This window comes from Cariama cristata, unplaced genomic scaffold, assembly GCF_000690535.1.
Source record: "Cariama cristata isolate BGI_N322 unplaced genomic scaffold, ASM69053v1 scaffold10486, whole genome shotgun sequence".
NCBI lineage: Eukaryota > Metazoa > Chordata > Aves > Cariamiformes > Cariamidae > Cariama > Cariama cristata.
The window spans coordinates 30,826-53,218 of NW_009622662.1; the positions used below are offsets into that span (position 1 = coordinate 30,826).

General features: G+C 37.8%; 1 protein-coding gene across 1 annotated transcript in view; it reads left to right on the forward strand.

Moving 5' to 3' along the window:
* The window catches only part of CFAP99 (cilia and flagella associated protein 99), a gene marked incomplete at its 5' end in the record, with an annotated part of 56,333 nt that overhangs the window by 28,104 nt on the left and 5,836 nt on the right, over positions 1–22,393 (forward strand). The window contains 8 exons of the mRNA XM_009702413.1: positions 832–912; positions 3,084–3,149; positions 4,094–4,153; positions 8,130–8,218; positions 10,457–10,661; positions 12,427–12,568; positions 13,761–13,912; positions 19,397–19,602. Of these exons, the coding sequence (XP_009700715.1) occupies positions 832–912; positions 3,084–3,149; positions 4,094–4,153; positions 8,130–8,218; positions 10,457–10,661; positions 12,427–12,568; positions 13,761–13,912; positions 19,397–19,602 (1,001 nt within the window). The remainder of the gene's footprint in view (positions 1–831; positions 913–3,083; positions 3,150–4,093; positions 4,154–8,129; positions 8,219–10,456; positions 10,662–12,426; positions 12,569–13,760; positions 13,913–19,396; positions 19,603–22,393) is intronic.

Consider the following 22,393-nt stretch of genomic DNA (forward strand, 5'->3'; position numbering starts at 1 on the left):
ATGATAACTCTTTCCTGGTCATTTTATCTGTAGAACTTTCTGACATGTGAATGCTTTCCCAAATTTTTGACTAATGCTAGGATGGCCCTCTCAGTCCTCTACCTCCAAACATTTAATCTACACCTCCAATGATATTCCCTAAAACAAGGACATTAGGACAGCCACAGTAAACCAGAGCAAAGGCCCATTTTGCCCAGCGTATTTTCTCCAGCAGCGGCCAAACACAGATGTCTAGGAAGACTACAGGCACAGGACAAGCATAGCTGCTGCTTTCTCCAACTGCCTTTTCAGTCTCTCACCATTTCACCTCAAAGACTTCCTCAGTTACAATGAAGTTCCTGCATATTTAACAAACATCAAAGGATTTCTCTTCCCTAAACTTCCTTTGGAGTCTCTATAACTTGTTGCTACTACCACACACTGTGCCAGACAGCTCCACAGCTGAACGTTTTTCAGCTGCCCTATCTGGCTGTCAGTGCTCTGAAGCTGAAGTTTATGAGATGCCAAACAGAACTTTTCCTCTTCTGACAACTTTTTTTCCCCCTTCATAGGGCCTATAGGATTAATTATTTCTTTAGCCTTTCTTTGTACTAGTTTCAGATTTTTCTTTCCTTCTCATCTTTTGACCAAGGGTCACATCAGATTGGACAGGACAGAAAAGCGTGAGTAGTCCCAGTTACTTGGAATCTGGCACTAATAGAAAAGAAGCAATATTTAAAAAATAACTGCAGCTGTTCTATGCTAAAAGTGAATGTGGGTTTTTCCTGCAAGAGTGTGTCGCTTGGAATGTTTTATACCCCATATTGTAGAGATTATTGCCTTTTAATATAGGTTCCTCCAAGCACCTACAAACCTCCAAAGGAAAAAAAGCAACTAGAAGAAATCAAAACAAAAAATCGCCGAAAAGCAGAAGTAAGTGTATTATGTTCTTGTTCTAGTCTTTCCTTTCTTCTAAAATGTTTCTTCTGAAATGTTCCATTTTCACAAGTCTTAGAACTTTATCTGAAATATATTGGCTTTTGCATCTAATAGCTCCTGGCTTTTTCTCTAGAGTAATGAAGTTTGTATCCTCTATTCTGTTCTATCACCCTTTTTCCATCTTCCTTATTTTATTATTAATTGTCTGAGACAAGGTCCACCTTTTATTCACTATACAAGTACTATGTGAGAAATTATGCAAGTAGCCATGTAAGGTAGCAGAAACATGATAACTTTCTTCTGTTCACAAGCTTGAAATAGTTTGGTGGCTCTTTTACTCCCCCAGGACATGTGGATATTTAAGGTATTCACCTAATAATTAAGGCTTCAAAATACAAAATATGTTCAATATTTTTGTTTGTTTTCCATAGTACCTAATAAATAACCACATGTCATCACCCACTGTTTTAAAATATCAGCAGATTCTGACTTCTTTTTTGTGCAGACTCCATACTCTTTCCTTCAGCAGGCTGAGAGAGTGGGCAGTTGTCATAATTTGTAAACAAGCAGAGTACCTGGTCTGTATGTTAAGAGAGCAGGAGAAGGGAGGGCCTGGAAAAACAAAGAAACAGATGTAGTTATTTGATCCAAACTTTGATATGAATCCTGTTCAATGAGTTAGCTCCTATCATAATTAAAGCAGATTGTTGTCGTCTTCTCCTTGGAAGGGAATTAATTAAATGTCAGTTTCCACTTTCGTTCTTCCTCCTCACACTGCAATCACCATATCCAATCGAATAATAGTATAAGCTTGATAAAAGGCATGCTATTTGACTGCTTTTTATCTGCACTCTCCCACCCCCATTCTGAAAATGCCTTACTTTAACTTTCACTAGCCAGTACAAGTCCATTTGTCACTGTTCTGGGCTCTCCTCATGTCCTTGTGAAAGGGGCATTGGATTCTGTTCCTAAACTATAGTAAATGCTTTAATGTGTGATAGATTCTAGGGGGATAAACTTTGCATTCCTTTTGCTGACCCATCACATTACCTATGCTTGATATTTCATTATAAAACAATACAACACGGTTTTTTATCCTTCTTTTATTTCCATATTGTGGAGAAAGCACACGCCTATTTGTCTGTGTGCTTATTTGTGCAAACAAACTTCCTAGAAAAACTGGGGAGGAAAAGCAAGATATCACAGTGCCTATATTGTAAAAAATCTATGAAAACTACAAAATCACTTAACAACCAGCCACATTGTTCAGTGGAGAAAATGCATGAACACAAGGAACAAAGAAAAACCACCACAGAAATTATAGCTGCAATAACAGCAGTTTTTGTCGCCTCTGGAATGTTATAAAAGGCATCCAAAGCATTCACAAAGGTCAGTTCCCTAAACGGTTTGCTAGACAAGCTGAAATGTTGGGTCCTAAAAGAAATATGCATTCAAAATGCCATTTGTTTCATAGCATTTTTGCAGAAGCTATAGCTGTCATTATAAGTACCATGTCTGAGCATCTGTAAGAAGGAGTGAGAACACTGGAAGCCATACTTAAGACAGTTATGGAAGCACTGATGTTATGGACAGCTGCTGTCTAGAAAGCCATTAGAAAATCTAGTCTGTGTTTCACGGCTTTGATTAGAGATTTGGTTTACAACAAAAAGAAATATCCAGAAACTAGAAATGTGGCTGCCTGTACTTCCCCCTTTAAAGTAACAGGTGGAATTACTGTTAGGGGTGTGCCTATTGGAGCAACCCTTGATACTCAGGCCCCCTGATCATAGTCTTCTAATTTAACTCATAAACAAAGCCGCTGTTGGTTAGCTATGTGGAAACAGTTGCTACCTGTGGTACTGATGTGCCATAGATAATTATGAGGCTTTTAAGTTGAATTCTGAGTAAGCAATGTTTCATATGGGCAGACCTATCAAAGGCCTGATACCCTATGCACGAGATACAACCAGGCAGAACTATGTAGAAAATTAAGACTTACGTACTTCAAGTCTTTAATCAGGAATGAAAATTCATATAAATACAAAGTCAAGCTTTCACTCATTGGAAACAAATTAATATGCTGGTTGGGCCTGCAAGGCTTTTCAAGTCAGAAAATTCTTATTAGAGAATTTAAATGTACCATAAGCTATTTACTTTAATTTTAGGATCTGCTCCTGAAAGCAAATGCTAACCGGTTCAGGTGTGCAACCATGAAGTCTGAAAAGGGAGAGGTACGCTACAAACTACTTTGTTACCTAAAAATCCCCCAGTATGAAGATGAAAAATGACTGAAGTATTTAAAGATATCTCAAAGTATTTGAAAATTTTTGTTTATCTGGGGTTAGGAATTATGTGCCATCATTTATAGCTGTATTGTCATTTCACATCCATATACTAACATTTGCCTCTTTGGATGCATAATGCACCACCCCCTTTTCTTATACTTCTGGTGCTGCTTTATTATTCTCCTAATTTTGAGACAAGCAGCTTTCCTGTGATACTACTCCAACAAGTGTGCAAACTGGCAATATTTCTCTAAACCCATGTATTATTTTTCCATTAACTGTTATGCCACAGAGCAGCCAAGCTGAGGGAAAAACAGTCCCATTCATACAGAATTCTTGCTTTGGTTGATTCCCAGGTCACAACTGTGTCACCAAACTATATATGTAATATATTCATTTCAGCATCACATCTGCATATTCTGTTTACTGTGTTCATCCCCATGGTACCAGACACTTTCACATCAGTATCTGTAGCTAACACCATAAAATTAAATTAATAACCATCAGTAGATTTCTGCAACTATTTAATAATTTCATGAAGTATGCTTAGACACCCTATTTTGTCTTCTCAATATCTATTTCAATCAAGAGCTGAATATATTCATATATAGAGATAATATTTCATAGTAAAAAAAAATCACTGTTACTTTTTTAGCATTATTTTAGTCAGTACTTGGACCTACCTTTGTGTGGTCATTTGATACGAAATATTCCCACTAAGTCGGGTTTACATAGCAATAGAACAATTCCAAAATACGTCCCCTATGGTCGTATTTGTTGCTCTAGATGAATACTCAGGAGTGATTTTTGGTAAATATCTAATATTTTTTGCTGAGTACTTGAAAATCTGTCTCTGAAATGAAATAATGTATTTTTGGTTTGAACTGCAGAACACACATGACAGTATGAAGAGTAAACCAGCATTCCAGGCTCAAAAGATCCAAAGCAAGGTAAGTAAGCTTTAAGGTACTGTTGTCAGATGTACTTGAAAACTTTGGAGTAAAAACCACATATGCAAATTCTGTGATGATGCAAACTCTACTGGAATCCATGTTTTTACACTAAGTTCTATGGCCAGGAGCATGGGATGGATTGGGTCTATGGCTCATTAATTTTGGCCCATGCACAATTAACGGTCCACAAAGAAATGGTCAAGGAGTAACAAGAGTGTGGCTACTCCAGGAGGGAAGAGAAACAAGGAGCCAAAGGTAATGAAAGCACAGGCAGTGCCCTCAACCAGCCAGGCCACTGTATCTGAACATGACAAGGTTGGTGGTAGTGATGGGTCCTGCTGACAGCAAGTCATCCTTAGACAAAGCAAGGTAACAAGTCAGGTCTGCGATCCACCCAGGAAGTCCAGTCAGGAGACCAGGCTACAACAGCAACACAGGTCCATGACAGCAGGAGACAGAACTGGACAGACAACCAGGAGCAGAATTAGCTCCAGCATAACAGGAAAGGACTGAAGCCCATACCTGAGCTTAAGTGGGGCTCGTGGACCAGTGACTAGAGGGTGTGAGTGGAGGTCCTACGTGAGGCTGGTCAGGGCAATTAAGACCTGTTGGGCCCTGACAGGTAAGTGGTGTGCAGTTGCCCAATGTAACCATATTGCCTTAACAGTGTTTTCAATTACAAAGGGAGAAGTTTTTATGTAAAAGGGTAAGGACAGAATAGTTCACAGGAAAAAAAAAAGAATTGTAAACCCCTGGTTCAAGAACTCAGCATAGGGACAGAAGAATCTTGCGTCTGTAAATCACTGTTTCAAAATGAGACCCTAAAGAATGCTGAGCAATCATTCCAGCTAATGACTGTCTGATACACACTATACAATCAGTCTGGATGTTTGTCTTGTTTCCTTTAGACACATACTGATGTCATAAAATTCACTCTGCTGCTTGCTTCTCTGCTAGGATTTCCAAGGGTCAGAGAATTGCAGACATGGAAAATGGGCTATTCAGCTCTAATGATATAACACGTGAAAACTCACATTACTATTTCTGCAGTAACTGTACTACAGATAATCTTTAGTCTTACATCATTCCATCTGTCACCTTTCATTTGCTTCAAGTTCATACGCAGAATGAATGTGGAAGCTGTGCTTGTATTGTGCCCTCAAATATCTTGTGAGTAGGTCTATCTACTATTTAATAAAAACTATGTATTTAGGTACAGCTCATATATATTTTGGAAAGACTGATTCCCTGCTTGGGGAACTAGGCATCTGGCAAGTATTTCTAAAGCCTATCTGGCGTTTATCAGATACTGAAGTTATCTTTAATAACAGTATCACCTACTCATTCTGCTTGCTTACAGTCCAGCAGCATTTAAATTAAAAGAAAGTAGTAAGATCCCAGTTCCTTCTGCACTCGAAAGAGGGGGAAAAAAACAAAACAGGAAACATTTATATAGTTAACCCAAACACTCATGACCTGTAATTATGTGGGTTTAGTTCAAGACTACGTATATTCCACTTCCTTTTCTGGAGGAAAATACTGTAAAATACTGAAATCTTAGTGAGTACTAATGAGAGTCAAACCATCTGCCTAAACTGCAGAAAGAAAAATATGGATCTAGCATCTTATGGCATTGATCAGGGCCACTTCTAACACCTGCTAGTATCTCCTCTAGGAACAAAATCAGTTTTATCTCCTCTAAACACGTTTGCCTTAAAGGTTGGTTAGGTGATATTCAAGATGCTGCTATAACTTTCAAGCTGAGATAGGCATATTGTTATTGACTTTTAAAATACTTTCTATTCCTGTTGCTTCCTGCCTGTGCAACTCTGTGAGTAGAAAAGTCCTAAGAGGAAGCTTTATCCAAGATGTATAAATAAGATTATAATCTGTCCTCAAATTAATGAAATTGTATCATGTTTTAACCAACTAGTATTTTCCTTTGCTCTTTTTAGAACACCTACAGTATATTAAACAATTTTTTTTTAATTTCAGACACATTTATTATGTGCAGCACCAATTATTTCTCATTGCTGTTACAAAATATCTATTCATCCCTTTTACTGGAAGAATGAGACCATACAAATGCATCATCATTCTGTCTCAATCTGCCTTTTGCTCATATCAGGCCTTACTGTACATGTTTATTGGTTTGGTGAGCTCTTGTGTGTTCATTAGGTGGCAATAGTGAATACAATTTTCTTCCACAAGAATTACAGTGCTGTGTGATTTTCCCAATTATTTCCATTTTCTCATCTTGAAAAAAGAGAATGTATCTCACAACAGGAAGACAATGAGTAAAATTCAAGAATTCCTTGATACCACATGACATAGAAGAATCTATTCAGTTGTTTTACTTATACCTGTCTGCATATATCTTGGGAGTCCTAGTTATTTTGACTATATGGGCTATCAAATTTCTGTTTCATTGTCATATAGCCATATTTCTGTTCAATAAACTGGGAAACTGAAGTTAAAGGTATTTCCATAATCATTCTTAGTTCAGTTCTCTATCCAAATTCTAGTTGGTAAATACAGAACATGAAATCTGTATACGCAAGTAATTGCCAAAAATACGAAAATTTCTACATGTGTCAGAGAAAATGTTTACTCTAAGTAGACATTTTATACACAGTAGAGTGTATAAAATACAGGCTGGCAAGGGAATATTCATATAATGCAGAAGACTTTGAGAAGAGTTGAGAAGTAGACCAAAAGGAAGGAAGGACATCATTAGGCATTAAGAAGAGTAAGTATAGTGAGTCAAACAAAAGCAATAAAATACATTGGTTTGGGTTCCTAAATTCTTCAAGTTATCATCATTTGCCAAGAAACAGACAGGTAATTAATTTTTGTCCATTAAAATGTGCCATCTGTGTGGAAAACACAGTAATTCTACTTAGTGAATTTCTAGGTGATAGCATGTGTTTGTTATCCTCAACCTACCTGAGTAATATCAGTTATAAATATCCTTTTTCCAGTTAGCTTATGTATTTCAGGAGATTGCAGTACATATTTGTGCATAGAGTATTTGCAGTATATAGCTTGAGTGATTCTGTGCATCTGCTTCTCAGCCACTCATTAAGCTGTTAATTTGGAATTTAAATACGTGTTTGGATTCTGAACACGGAACTTGTCTGGGTTTAGGTCAAATGTGTCATGACTAAGCTTTTTTTTCTGCAGGAATGATCCCAGGTCTTATCCCACCAGCACTGCTTTGCCTCGGTTCAGATCAGGTCTCTTATTTGTGTCTGCAAAGGTGATATATTTTTTCTGAATAGCCTACTTGTGCAGGGAACATTTTTAACTCACAGCGAGGTTGTTCCTTTCCTCCCTCACTATTCAGAGGTTGCCTAGGAGTTAGTCCTAAGGCAATACTTTGAAGAACTGCAAAGCAGCCACAGAATCTAGTCCAAGGTACACCATGAGGCCTGAAAGTCACTGAGAACTGTACTTCACTCCTGCTATCTAGAAAATGGATATGGCAATTGGTGATGCCAGTTGTCTTAGAAATATTTTGAAGTTATAATAGTGATCATTTGTAAAACACTTCTGAGACCTTCCTATGAAAGGTACTGCTTATATTTTACTTTAATGGTTTTGACTAAGTTAACCATCTTTCAGAGAAGCAGTTTATTTTCTTTGTCCGAAGCAGATGGAATCCTTGCACACTATATATATGAGCACTGAAAAAAAGGAAAGGAAGTGAAAGCATTCTATGGGATTTGACATGGTCCAAGAGTGATTACAAATTTATAATCCACTTGGGGGACTTTGCTGATTTCTTAAGCAGCTTGAGTGGTTTATGAACAGCACGCAATTTCATTGTGAATGTCAGATTAATGCTAGATGAATGCTTTAAGCAAAATTTATGCTGTCTTAGGTCGATTTATTTAACCCATTGAAATGTTTTTATACTCTGTTTTATGGTTTACATTACTAACTATAGTATATCCATTGCCTTTCCTAACAGATTGACAATATACCTATTAAATTAAATGCTGCAGCTATTTTAAGAGAGGGTGCCCTCTATCAGCGGAAAGTGGAACAGGAGCTCAAGAGGTATAATCATGCTTCTTTCTCAGATTACTTTCACATCCCTGGAAATAGAATAATTAACCACATTAAAATAATTAAGTGAATTCCAGGTAAACTAAAATAATGTATCTGTTGTAAGGCATTAGGAAGCTATTCTATAAACACAGTTGACAAATAAAGAGAAAAGTGGACTGAAATTAAAGTCTACATTAAAGTCATTGTTTTACTGTAGATGCTATACAGCGTGACTGTGTTCTGATTTAGCACTCTGGCTAGTGTCCACTTGCAAAGTCCAATGATCACTTGTTCTATTTATTCTGATTGTCCAGAATAAATAATGATGCAAATACACATCTCTTTCTGCATCCATTATAAAAGATGAATATATTTTAAGCCAAAATCATTTCATACATCTCCATTTTCTTCAATGGTTTGTGGTCAACTCCATGCCAAATTTGATACTTCAACTTGTTTATATGTATATAAAAATATATGTCCGTTTCTATCACAGTAAGTTATGGAGGACTAAGAGTGTGCTGCTCCACAAGGCAAGGTAAGCCAGGAGCTGAGGGTGACAGCAAGGCACATAGGGACAATGTCCTCCCTGACAGCAGCTCAGTTCCACAGTACCCTGGCAAGGCAGTGGAGCAGATCCAGTGACAGACAGCAGGGTCAGCCGACGGTCCAGTGATTGCGAGATGAGTCCACAGTGACGAGTCAGGGCCAAGGTCAAGCCGGGAAGCCAAATCAACAAGGCAGGATCAATCAGGGACTAGGCTGGGTGCAGGCATACCTACAGCATAGCTTAGGCAAGGAAAAAGGCTGTTAACATCAGCTTAAATGTGGCTCCCAGGAAGAAACTCTACACACACCACAGGACTTTTCATAGCTCTTCCTCACACAGTTCTTTTCCCCGCAGTCTGATCCAATGTTATACAGTTACACTGCAACAGAGCTGTCTTTGAACCCAAGCAACTAAATCCTAGGCAGGGGTGGGCAATAACAGGTTGCAGGTCCTTTTGGTGCACTTAGGGCTCTAAGGAATCCTGACATAGGATTCCTCTGACATAAGGAGTCCTTATTCAGCAGCATAGGTTTTCAGCAGACATTAACTAGGGAGAGGGTGACTCCTGAATGGCCATTGCAGGTTGTATTCTGTAACTAGAATTGCAGAACACTTTCACTAATAATTTTAACAAAGATAAAACCTATATCATGTCATCCTGATTTATTATTATTTCTAATCCACCTGACTTAGCAGGCTAAATACTAACATTGTTAGCATTTTAAGTCCCGGAATGACTGCCCAAGGTTAGATTTGGTCTTTGGACCTAGCAAATTTTGGTATATGGATCAGGATTTTAGCAGTAAGATATTATGCATCACTCAGGTTCTGTTATCAGCTATGTATGTACATTGAGGTTCTTTTGTATTACATATGATACTGTTCAGTCTATCTGGCAGAATTTTGTTCCACTCGGCAAAGGTGCAGATTTTCCCTGTAACTTAACACTATTTTATATTACTGAGTTTTAATCTTCAGCTGTGTGTAACACACAACAGATACACATATATATGCATTGGGGAGCCGCAGTAAGATGCAATTTACGGTGTTTTTGTGTCTCTGCCCTAGTTCTTGGCTCATTCACTCCTCTGCTGCAGGACTTTGATGGGCCTGCCCCAGGGCTTTGCTATGCTTTTCTCTCTCAGCTGAGCAGAAAAAATAAGAATGTGGTTTCGCTTAATAGCTGAATACTTCTTTGCCTCATTACAGCAATATTACTTTATCGACAAAATACAAAACAAATAGAATTAAGGAAAAAAGTTTTTAGTTCTCTGTGTTAAAGTGGCCAAGAAGACTGCCAAAGAGAAAAGTTATTTGTTCTTTCTACCTCTAAGCAAAGTAATTAATCCTCTGAGAAAATGTACATACCTTCAGTCTGATTCTCCCTGCTCCTTATGAGAATCTATATGTAGCTAAAGTTTGCCCTCTCTTGGGGCTTTGTTTTACTGAAAACTTTCAGGTCCATGCCCTCATGCACTTTCTTCCAGCCTCACTTTCCCAGGCTTTCCACACAGTAGGAACACCTCTTAAACTGGAATTAAAATATATCTGTCAAATGACTTCGCAATGACCGCCTTTTTTCTCTGCAGAGATCTAATTCCTTATATCACAACAAACTACTATAAATGTTTTATGAACTACGGCTGGGCTGCAGAGACAGATCCCTAGAATAGTATACTCTATCTTCTATCTTGCAGAATTGAAAATTTGCTACGAGGGGCTCGAGACCCATCTGAATTCTTAGAATGGCAAAAACAGATGCGTGGAAAAGATTTGGAAGAACAGCTGGCTGAAATAGAGTGCAGGAGGCTTCAGGGGAAACTGAGCCATGAAGAGGCAGTTCTAGCCCATCAGTATGTAATTCAAGAAAATAAGAAGAAAGCTGATCTAATGAGAGAAGAGGTAATACATACAGTATTGCTCAAATTTTGCTTACATTCGATCAGTGCAAAATGTACCGCTATGTATTGATGATACCTACTATAAGAAGGTGTAAAAGTTTTATACAGTGTCTAGTCACTGGAGTCTGCAAACAATGGAAAAATAGTGCTATAACTTCCAGATATAGCAATGCTTATACATTAAAGTACTTTTTACAAGTGTTTGATTTGATTGATAACACTTACAAAGTAAAGTGAATAAAACAGAAGGTTAAAGCATTCACCCCTATATTCATGTCACTGTGCATATCTTTTTTGAACAGATACTGAGATACTAAGCACTATTTGTAATGAAATCACCAATATATCACTAATTTCATTATATTGTTAAAATAAAAGCCACAAATATGAAAGAATTTGTTTTCTTAAACTGATATAATTCAATTTGCTATATATTATCTGACATGCCTAGATCTCTCTTAGGGGAAAATTCAGGCAGAGAACCCTCTTTGGATCTTTATATATGGAAAACCGTATATTTATGCCAAGACGTATTTTTACACAGTTTCCAATCTGGCAAATCACAGTTTCCCAAAAACATTGCTAGGTCTTTTCATTATTTTCCCAAACTCACATTACATTTTTCCAGTGCTTTTCCTATAAACTAAACAAGTGATCAAGAAATAACTAATACTGTAGATTTTAACTTTTTTCATAGTCACTGTCACAGGCTTTTCTTTTCTATAACCCCAGTTTGCTGCTATGCCCTGTAGGCCAGCCAGTACTTTTCTCTTGGCCACCTCTCACAGATGTCTCTGCAGTGTGTCAGCAACTTAAGATGAGACCACAAATGTACAAGATTTTTATAAAGGCCATGCTGCAAAAGGGAAACTTGTTTAATTAATTCCTTTTCTGTCCTATAAAATCTTTCAATCTTTTCTGGCATTGAGTCTTCAAGTCCGTTCAGACAGGCTGTAGCAAGAACTTAAAGTGAACCCTGCTATGTACAACTGAGCATAGTGCAATCACTCATACTCATTCCAAAATTATTGTAATTATATTCACCTCAATTTCAGAGCATATGTGTTTTATTTGTTAACAGAAATGTCCCAATGTGTATAGATTTGGGAATATGCAAATCAGACTTGCTCTAATCAGTTCCAGGCAGCTCCCTTCGCTTGCCAACAGATGCCAACAGGGCACTTCATCCATATGGAGATCTCCAAAAGTACTGAGCACCAATTCCCCATTCACCAACAGCTGTCATGCTGACTCTTCTCCTTCTTTTAAAACTCTAGTCTTCCATCTGAAACAGAAAGTACAGTAAGGAATCTAGTCTGGGAAAATCCAGTTTGTGCTTCCTGTTCATCTCCTGTGACAAAGAAAGGAACATGATAGCCAAAAGTGGACTTTTGTATGTTACAGAGATATGACCTAGGCCCAAGAAGATCCTGCAGGCACACAACCAGCTGTGTATAAAATTGGCACTCTTCTTGGTATCTCACAACCAGATCCAGAGATGGCTTTTTTGTCTGCTTTTAGAAACATGTGGGAGGGAATCCTGGAAAACAGCAGTGCAAATGTTATGGATGGCTGTTGTGGGTAAATAAAACATAAAGAGGGGAGCTTAAATCTGGGTTTCTATGTTGTCCTCAGCCAATGTCCTTTGGTACTTTGTGGATGATATAATACTTTGAATCCAATTGTCCTTGCCCTATTTCAATGATTTGAGGGACTCAGATAAGCAGCTATCAGGAATTTTATTCATCTGTTTGTTTGGGATTTAGAAAGCAGAGCTGATGCACCAATATGCGGAGAAACGTCTACAGGAACAGAAAGAAATGAGAGAGCTGGTGGAACAGGTCATGGAAGGACACAAGAATGCAAAGCAAGCACAAATAAAGCTCCAGAAATACAAACAGCAGATAGGTATTTATATATTGCCAGAAAAATGAGAGATTTTGCCAAATGTCCCCAAATTACTTCATCTTTCTTTTAGTGGGCCAATTACAATTTTTACAGAAAGGAAATGGAAGTTGAGGGGAAGATCCAGGTAATACATTCCCATGAATGCATGAATATGAATGCCAGGAATAAGCTGGTAATGGCTAGCTCAGAAATTCTAAGCTACTGGTCATGGGAATTACTCTTTGTTTAAAAGGGAGAAATACAGCACTCATATTCTGCAACTAGTTCCCCTTCCATGTAGAAGTAGCATATGTGAATGACTCTACTTTTTGTCAAATTAAGTTATGAAGCTTAGATTCTTATGATTCATATTATTAAGAGGGGATTTGCCTAGCAACCACTGTGAAAGAATCATGGCTCAAGATTATTGTCTTCTCCAGAGAAGACAGTCCAGAGAGGAATATTGTAGCTAAGGAAAGAAAAGCCAGCGCCTAGAAGGACAGTGTCACAAGGGAGAAAGATATAGCACCTCCAAGACAGACCCATCATTAGGATGAAGGGCAATAATGTTACTCATCCTCCATTATTGTTAAAGAAAATTCTTAAGTTGATGCATTAGCTATGAAGTCCAGGCAGAAGGCTGTTCTGACTGGCATGGATGTACATATTCCAGTGCAAAGCCATGTTAACATCTACTGTACCAACAGGGTACCTCTAGTTGTGCCTGTTTTGGTGAGCAGCCTTTTCTCTGCTTGTGTATCTCCATACTTCTATCAGTAAGAGTGGAGGCAGGCAGAGAGTGTTAGCTTCTCTGAAACGGGCAAGCAAAGCCTAGCAGCCTTTGCAATTCATTGATTTCTAGGATATATGTAGCTTGAAAAGCTATGTGTATTTGCTATTCTATAATATCCTTTTATGAAATCATGAAACAGTATGCACTAATGAGAACAGAAATTACAAAGCAGTAATTCCAAGTTTCTACTTTATGTATGTATACAGTATGTTTATGTGCTGAATAGAAGGATAGATAGTGGAGGTGGGAAGTACTCATTTGTTTCTCTAATCATTCCTCCCACCAATGCCAGACTGTTCTCTCAAGTACCTTTAGATCAGTATTATTATCATTATTCACAAATGCGTATGAATTTTCCTGCAGATGGACTACTTGTTAAAATATGCAACCAGCTAACAGAGATCGGCTCTTATCTTTCAGTTCAGGAAGTTTGTGAAGAAAATCGAGAACTTCTTCGGCAAGCTTTAGAAGAAGAGGAGGAGAAGCTTAGGAAAAGATATGAACTAATTCAACAAATACGAGCTATTGAGTCTCTACCAAGCGTCAGACACAAGTTTGTTGATTTAACAGAGGTAACGTCAAAAGGAAAAACTACTGTTTTTACATAAATGTATATTGTATATGTTTCACACATTCAGAGGAATTGTGTACTGCATGCAGATAATTGCAGTCTGGAATTTTACCAGGAAGAATATTCTGACTGTAAGTGAAATCTTAGTGCCCTTGAACTTTCTTTGAATTTTGCCAGTAGGACCTGGGTTTCCCGGTATCTTTCAAAAAGAGACTGGCAACTGATGACATGTTCTATCCATCTTCACAAATTCACAGATTTGTCAGTCCTGGGTAAGGACTGAATGAGCACAAAGTTTGGACTGATGCACAGTTGTTCATATGGCAGTGGTGACTGCCACGGTAATTAGCAAAATTAATTTCCTTTGCTTTCAAAACTGTCAACATTCAGGTATATGAAGGAGATTGTCAAGAGAACCCAAAACCTGCTGAGCTGTTGTGCACATACTGTGCAAATGACTTGTGTGTGTGGTTAAGTCTAGAGTAAATGTATCCCAAACTTCTTGGACTTACTGTTGTTGCACAACTGATATGCCAGAGATTGGGCTTTGCGATGTCCATTTTTGCAGAATTTCCAGACTTAGGCAGCATCTGGAAATCTGTTATCTAACCACTATATCAGAAGCAGATTAGCTGAAAATACGCTTCCATTTTTCTTATCCACACTGAAAGAAGAATAATATATAATAACATAAAATGACACGAGCAATTTTAAATAGAATCCTTCTGGTTTTTATTTTGCTTTCTTTCATGAGTATTCAAATGAAGATCACAAATCAAGAAACATCCATGCTAGTCTGCAGAAACCATACAGAAGGAACATGTCTTCCTTCCATGGGGCTGTTGGAACAGTCAATATGATGCTTTGGTTTTATCTCCTGCTGCTCTGAATAGAACTGAGCCATTCATTGATTCCAAAGCTACCTACTATCTTTGCAGCCACCAGATAAATCCTCCTTCTCATTTATCAGATTTTAGAATACATTTACTGTTAAAGTCTGAAATAAGTGAACAAGAATAAAATTGGCTCCCCAGATGTCCCATCCTCCTTTACTCTCTTTGGTTGCCTTTATGGCTGCTACCATCACTTCTCCACTTCTTTTCCAGACGAAGAAGGCAATTCTCTTTTTTCAAATCCAGACTCACTCCACCTATTTGTGGAGAAATATTACTGAAACACAGTGGAAAAAGCAGGGAAAAAGGTGAAGAGTAGAAAGAATTATTGTACATGACGGATACTGTAAACTGTGTGGAAATGCCAAAAGCTACTCCAATCTATAGGTCTTTACTGCTTCAGATAGAGTTGCACATTGTGTCAACCCTAAACAGAATCCGTCGCATGGTCTCACTGCACCTTTGTTACCCAGATGATTCAGTCACAAGATGTAGGCTGCAAAGACACAATGGTATGATGTAGTCGGATGTGGAAATCTTTCAATCATCACAACAACTGTAAAATGATGCAGGCTGCCATTCAGGAAAATGAAGGTGACTGGCATGTCAGTACTTCCTTATTTTTGAACATAGTTCATTTCATTGCCATTTACAGTGGCTGTTGACTCCTCACACAGAGCTTCCACTGAAATACTGTTTGTTTCTAAGTACAGAACATGGCTTTAAATACATTTTCCCATCTAGTTCATCTCAAAAGACAAAGAAGAAAAACACAGCCGATTTCAAGTCATATATGAAAAATTAATTCAAAGTTCAAGCTTATCCTATGTGTAAGGTTACTAAAGTATAACATTGCTGAAAATGGAGTGACCATTCAAGTCATATTGCAAGTACAAGAGAATGGACCTGAATGATATGGATGGACTGTTAGATGGATGAGGAATTGGCTGGATGGCTGCATCCAGAGTTAGAGTCAATGGCTCAATGTCTAAGTGGAAACCAGTAATGAGTGCTGTCCCTCAAGAGTCCGTAGTGGGACCAATACTATTTAATATCTTCCCTAATGACATAGACAGTGGGATTAAGTGCACTCTCAGCAAGTTTGCAGATGACACCAAGTTGGGTGGTGCAGTTGATACACTTGAGGAAAGGGACCTTGACAGTCTTGAGGAGTGTGCCCATGTGAACTTCATGAAGTTCAGCAAGGCCAAGTGCAAGGTCCTGCACATAAGTCTGGCAATCCCCAGTATCAATACAGACAGAGGGATGAACTGATTGAGAGCAGCCCTGCAGAGAAGGACTTGGGGACATTGGTAAATGCAAAATTCGGTATGAGCTGGTAATGCACGCTTGCAGCCCTGAAAGCCGATCATATCGTGGGCTGCATCACAGTCGGCGTGGCCAGCAGGTCAAGGGAGGGGATTCTCCCCCTCTACTCCGCTCTGGTGAGACCCCCCCCCCTTGCAGTACTGCCTTCAGCTCTGGGACCCCCAACACAAGAAGAACATGGACCTGTTGGAGCAAGTCCAGAGGAGGCCACGAAGATGATCAGAGGGCTGGAGCACCTCTCCTGTGAAGACAGGCTGAGAGAGCTGGGGTTGTTCAGCCTGGAGACGAGAAGGCTCTGGGGAGACCTTATTGTGGCCTTTCAGTATAGAAAGGGGTTTATAAGAAAGACGGAGAAAGGATGTTTTAGCAAGGCCTGTAGTGACAGGACAAGGGGCAATGGTTTGAAACTGAAAGAGGGTAGATTTAGATGGACATAAGGAAGAAATTTTTTACAATGAGAGTGGTGAGGCACTGGAACAGGTTCCTCAGATAAGTTATGGATGTCCCATCCCTGGAAGTGTTCAAGGCCAGGTTGGATGGGGCTTTGAGCAACCTGGTGCAGGGGAAGGTGTCCCTGCCCACAGCAGGGGTGTTGGAACTGGATGGTCTTTAAAGGTGTCTTCTAACCCAAATCGTTCTATGATTCTATATCTCAACTTCACAGTTCCCTTATACTCACTATTACATTAGCACTCTTGAGTGAATTAGCACACTTTTGGTGATAGCTTGCTCTGTTTTTTCTTTCTACAAAAGTTTTTTTCCGGCTTAGAGAAATTAAGTATATGTCCATAAAATTCTCATTCATCCTCATAATTTTTAAAGTACCAGTTCTTCCCTTGATGGCACTTAAGTTGCTTGAACACCAGCATTATCTACTGTACAAGTATAAGACTTTTCATATTTTAGGAATCACTTCACTGTCTTCACGGAGTATTTTTGAAATGCAGACACTCAAATTATTCAGCCTCTACCATTCTATGCTTTTAGGAAATTCTCTTTCCTAGACCTTTTTGGTGTCTGCTTGCCATGCTGAAACACTACCACTGGTATATATGCTCTGTTGCAAAACATTTTCCTTTCACTTCCTGTGAATACAACTTGATGGTCATTGACTAGTTTAAATTAGAGGCAAGGTATTACAGCACTTCTGATTTGCAAATTCAAATTCACTCTAAATTGAAATCTAAGGAGATAAATGATCACTTACAGTTTCAGTAACCTATGGTAGTACATCTTTTTCAAAGAGATGCAAAAATAAAGACTGCTTAATATTGAACTCTTTTATCAATCTTCTACTTATGCTACTGGTGACCATTGCTTAGGTCATGTTTGGTACATGTGTGGAGCATGGAAGCAGAAAACACTGAGCCAAAATTGAAGAGTCAGACTTTAGGTGAAAAAACAGTGATGATCTCTTCTTACTGACTCAACTTTTGGAGATTTAGAAAGAGAAGCTATGGGAACCAAAACTGCAGGAGAGATTCTTGGAAATCTTGGAGTAGTCCCCAGGGATGGCCACCCAAGACACGTTCTCCTTCATGGACAAGCTTGTATCATTAGATTCTCCAGACTAACGCAATAATAATCCCTCTTAAGCACCAATGTTGTAGCAGCAGAGAGCCAAGCCAGGTTATTTGTTGTACTCTATTTTATGTTTTATTGCCCCTGCCCACGCCCCCCCCCTCCACCCGCCTTACTGTTTTCTTCATCTCTCTTGGCTTTCCCTCTGTTTCATGGACCCACTGCTCTGAACAGCCAGAGAATGATCACTGGAGGACCAGTACCTGAGTACATTGCTTAGATGGCATCCCAGACCAGAGAAGAGGGACTGGACCCAGGTCAATTCTTGCAAACTGACAATCTGAGCATCTACCGATGACAGAGCATCCTCTTTTCCTGTTGGTTTTTTTTTCCTTCCCCTTCACGTTCTGTTTTGTGAAAAGCTCAAAAGCAGAAAGGCGACTACTATTTCATCAACAACCCACTCAGTATTCAATACAAGGGCTTTTTTTTTCCTTGCTAAAAAGGATTGCTTGAAAAAATGAAAGCTCTTTAACTGAATGATTTCTTTCCATTAAAAGGATGGTAATGAGTTTTACTTACACATGTTTATCATTAACACTTAATTTCAGTCTAAGAAATACAATTTGGAGGGGTGGTTGTTCTTTAGGATTCCACACACCCCCCCTTCATCCTTTCCAAACTTTGACATTAATATTCTGTCACTAGTTCTATGGAACTAAGTAGACCAAGGTCTTTGTCATTAAATCCTACCCAGTGTTTCTCTCTTAATGTTATACAACTGTATAGCAAGAGTCAGGTTAGCATCTTGACTTCCTGCACCCATATATTCCATTATAACATGCCGTGGTGCAAGATATGCACCAAAGATGTGTACCAAAACAAGGTTAAGATAGACAAAAGAATAGTAGTTGGGGTGAAATGGATTAAATTTTGCAAAGCAAGCTACACAGAAGCTCAGTATTTGTGTGAGTTTGTGCAAGTTTTCCATACATGCAGATGTATATATGTGTAGATATAGAGAAAAGGAGAGAATATGTAAGAGCAAGGGCCAAAAACTTGAAGTGTTCACAAATCTGTTTAGAAATTATCTGTGTTCGTATGCAAACTAAGGTGCAGGAGTCTCTCATTGCATGTCAGAATCAGGCTCATTATCACTCGCATTGCGAAGTGGATATTAAAAAGCCTTTATTAAACATTCAGGTTTTAATATTTTAACTTTGGGCATTAAGATCTGAATTTTCTGCATACAAAGCATTGTTTAGTCCTAGTCTTTTCAGATAAAAATCATAGATCATAGATTAAATCCATACTTTGGAAATAGATAAATACTAAAAAATGCAGATTTTTTAGTGCAAAGTCTGATCTGGTTTTACAAACTGAAAAAACAATAAATATGCAGTTTTAGACATTTTAAAACTTCAAAAGTCTAAATAAAACTAAAAGATAAATCAACTACATTTTTTTGACAGAAAAAATGTTGTATTTATGATTAAGCTCCTTTATATTTCAGTGCTTTTTCATTAAAAGTTTTATGAGCCTTGTGTTTTTATACATACAAAAGATAAGCTCTACACCTTAAAAACAGCTTGTAAATAAGAGGTTAGGGCCATCCCTATGTTCCTTGAAGTCAAAATATATTTAGCATGATTTGGAACACAATCAAAATCTTCTGGTTTTACTCATTTACTGTCCCCTTGGCATTTACAGTGTTATTTAAACCTATATTTCATGTTCTCCAGACTGGTGGCCATGGTTTAATTTGTGAAATGTCAATAGTGGAACTACGTGAACGCCTCGCTCTACTCAGAGAAGCACAGAAGGCAGCAGAGGAAGAGAAGAGAGATCAGATAATTCATGAAAAACAAGCTAAGGAACAACTTCTTCTAGACAAACTGGACCAGATTTCCCTATTCAGAGCAGAACTTGGACGAGCAGCTGCTTTAAAGTCAGTATAAAACAGCATGTGACATTTAAGACTTTGCAACTTTGTGAATATTTTGTTAGCCCCTTGAGGAGAAAAACAAGTAGAGAGCAAAATACTGCCCTTTTATAAATCAGTATGGCTTTTGTCAAGGATTACACTGGGGCCAGGATTTCCTTTTTATTCTTGAAAATAATTTGCATCAGTTTTAACAAATCTTTGTCATCATTTATGGTTGAAGACACTCTGTAGGCTAGTGTTGACAGTATTGCCCCAGGATTCAGAGACAATATTATGTATTGAGAAAGGAGTTCTGCATTTCTTCTGTTCCTTTTCAGCTAATCAGAACTAACTTGATGTTACTAGAATCATTCTAGCTTGCCACTTAAAGTGGTATCATTTTTGTCTAGACCAATACATTAGGGCTATAGTTTTCTTCCTTGAATCTGATTTGTTATGTGAAAAGGCAAGCCTTATTCTAGAAGTTAAAAATATTTTAGGAAGGAGATTTTCTGATAACAATAATAAGTTATAAATTAAATATATTATAGCAGTAGATCAAAGAGAAAATTCTTTGCTTACAGGCCCTCTGATCAAATTCTGTATTTATTATTCATATTTATTATTCATTATCATATTTATTATTCATCGTCATAACGGAGCCATAACCATCATAGATGCTTCACATATGCAGAAGAAAGGTCCCTTCCACAAAGAGTTTAAAATCTCAGTTGAAGCTATTTACGAATAAAGCTGAGCAGTAAGAAAGCCTCTGTAAAAGTATAAAATATGGCGCATTTCTTGATCTTATGGCCTTTTTACTTCATCTTGACTATTTCCCATTGTTTTCTTCCAAGTTGTCTCTTACCTTTTCCCTTTCGTGGGTTTGAGAGGTTAGTCCTTGTCTTGCCATATTTATTTTGCAAACAGATGTTCAGGCTGACATTCTGAAGACATATTCCATCAGGCTAAAAACACATGTCTTTAGACATGTCTTAGATTCGTGTTTATTGCTGAGATACTGAAGGTGGCTTCTTAAGAGTTCAATTCATGTTATTGATTTATCATCCAGTTCTAAATCTCAATTACAGAAGGCAATACTGATGTGTTCATTTAACTAGTTTTCACTAGTCCCAGCTCTAATTTGGTTTTTTTGCTGATAGTTAATCTCCAAAGGCTGGGGTTTTACTATGTTAGGACTTAAGAAGATAGTTTAATGAATTTAATGAATCAATAACTGCAGCTGCAGTGGATTGACTGCATAGATCACTGACCCTCTCTTCTATGGCATATATCAAGAAAAGATTTTAAGACTAAGGAGCCTGAAATGGAGTTGGAGCTGGAAATGTACTCTCATCTCTAAACATTCGGTGTTGTGAAAGCCTGTGGGAGCAACTCAAGCCATTGCTTTCCACTAGAGATGCAAACTAGGCATTAAAAACTTGTATACTACATAAAACCTATTTCATTAGCAACTACTTAAAGAATCATTTGTTATCCTAGATGTCCAGTTGTGAATTTAGTATCACGCTGGATTGCTTTAAAATAGACTCTTTGGCTTAATTCAGATCTAAAACTGTTCTGATCCTGCAATAAGCTATGCTTGAATGAGAAGCTAACTTTGATTCACTTTTTGTCCTGACATTTGAAATGTTTTTTAGAACAGACCAACATGCCAAAGATGGTAGAATCCAAATGAAATTAAATACTTAATTTGCAAGCTTCTAATCAGACTCATAATAAGTAATACAGTAATTTTAATGGAGCCCTGTTTGCTCTCCAAATAAAGAAAACATAAAGTTTAATTATAGATGTTATAATACATTTCTTTTCGTGGCTCCCAGATAATCTATGTATGTAACTTGGAAGCATCTACTATAAAGAGGCATCATCAAAGTATACCAGAAATGTTGTTCTTTGGGAGTGTATTATTTCATGCATTTTCGTTTAGAATCCAAATCTATGGTGTTATTTCGGTTAATAGAGGAATATGGAATGCTGGACCGTTTACAAATACTAGACACTTTGCTGCAGCTTTTATTTCTCTCTAAACAAACTATAGGCTTTGTGTGTTAAACCTGGTTTATAGATCTGAATCCTGAAATATCAATCAAGTCAGCATGAGCAATTAATTCCTTGGGTTGAATTATTGATATGCTGCATAGGAGATGTAAAAAGCAAATTTTTGTGTTTACAGAATTAATTCATAAGTATAGGGATAGAATAGCAAATCTTACCAATGATCCTCATAAGGTAGCCTTATGCATCAATATAAAATTACATGTTGTATCTGAAATTGCATTATGTTGAAGGCTACTGCTAATCAGCTAAAGTTTGGCAGCTAAGCTTTGCTAAACAAATGTGCTTTAGTTAGTGTCAGCTAGAGTTTAATTGGGTCCCTAGCAAGCAGGTTCCTTTCAATATCATTTACAAACAGACATACATCAACACAAAAGAAGCACATTGAGCAGGTATATAATGAGCTATATTAAACAAAATAGGAAATGGAACATGAAAAATTACAGAGACATCAGTCTTTAATAGACTGCAAGCCATGACATCCATCACAGCAGTGGCTTTGTGAGTGCTTGCAGAACACTTAAAATCAATTCAGTATATATGCAGGATGTCCCTTTAATTGCTAGAATTTCACACAGTTTGAAAATCAGCACTGACACCTGAAGTGGACAAACATTTGAATTCTCAGCTTTTGAACACAAGCACCAAAAGATTTATGAGTATTTGGATACACACTAATGTACTAAAGTTATGTGCCTGTATACTTCAGGTACAATTCCCTTTCATTCCAGTGAGG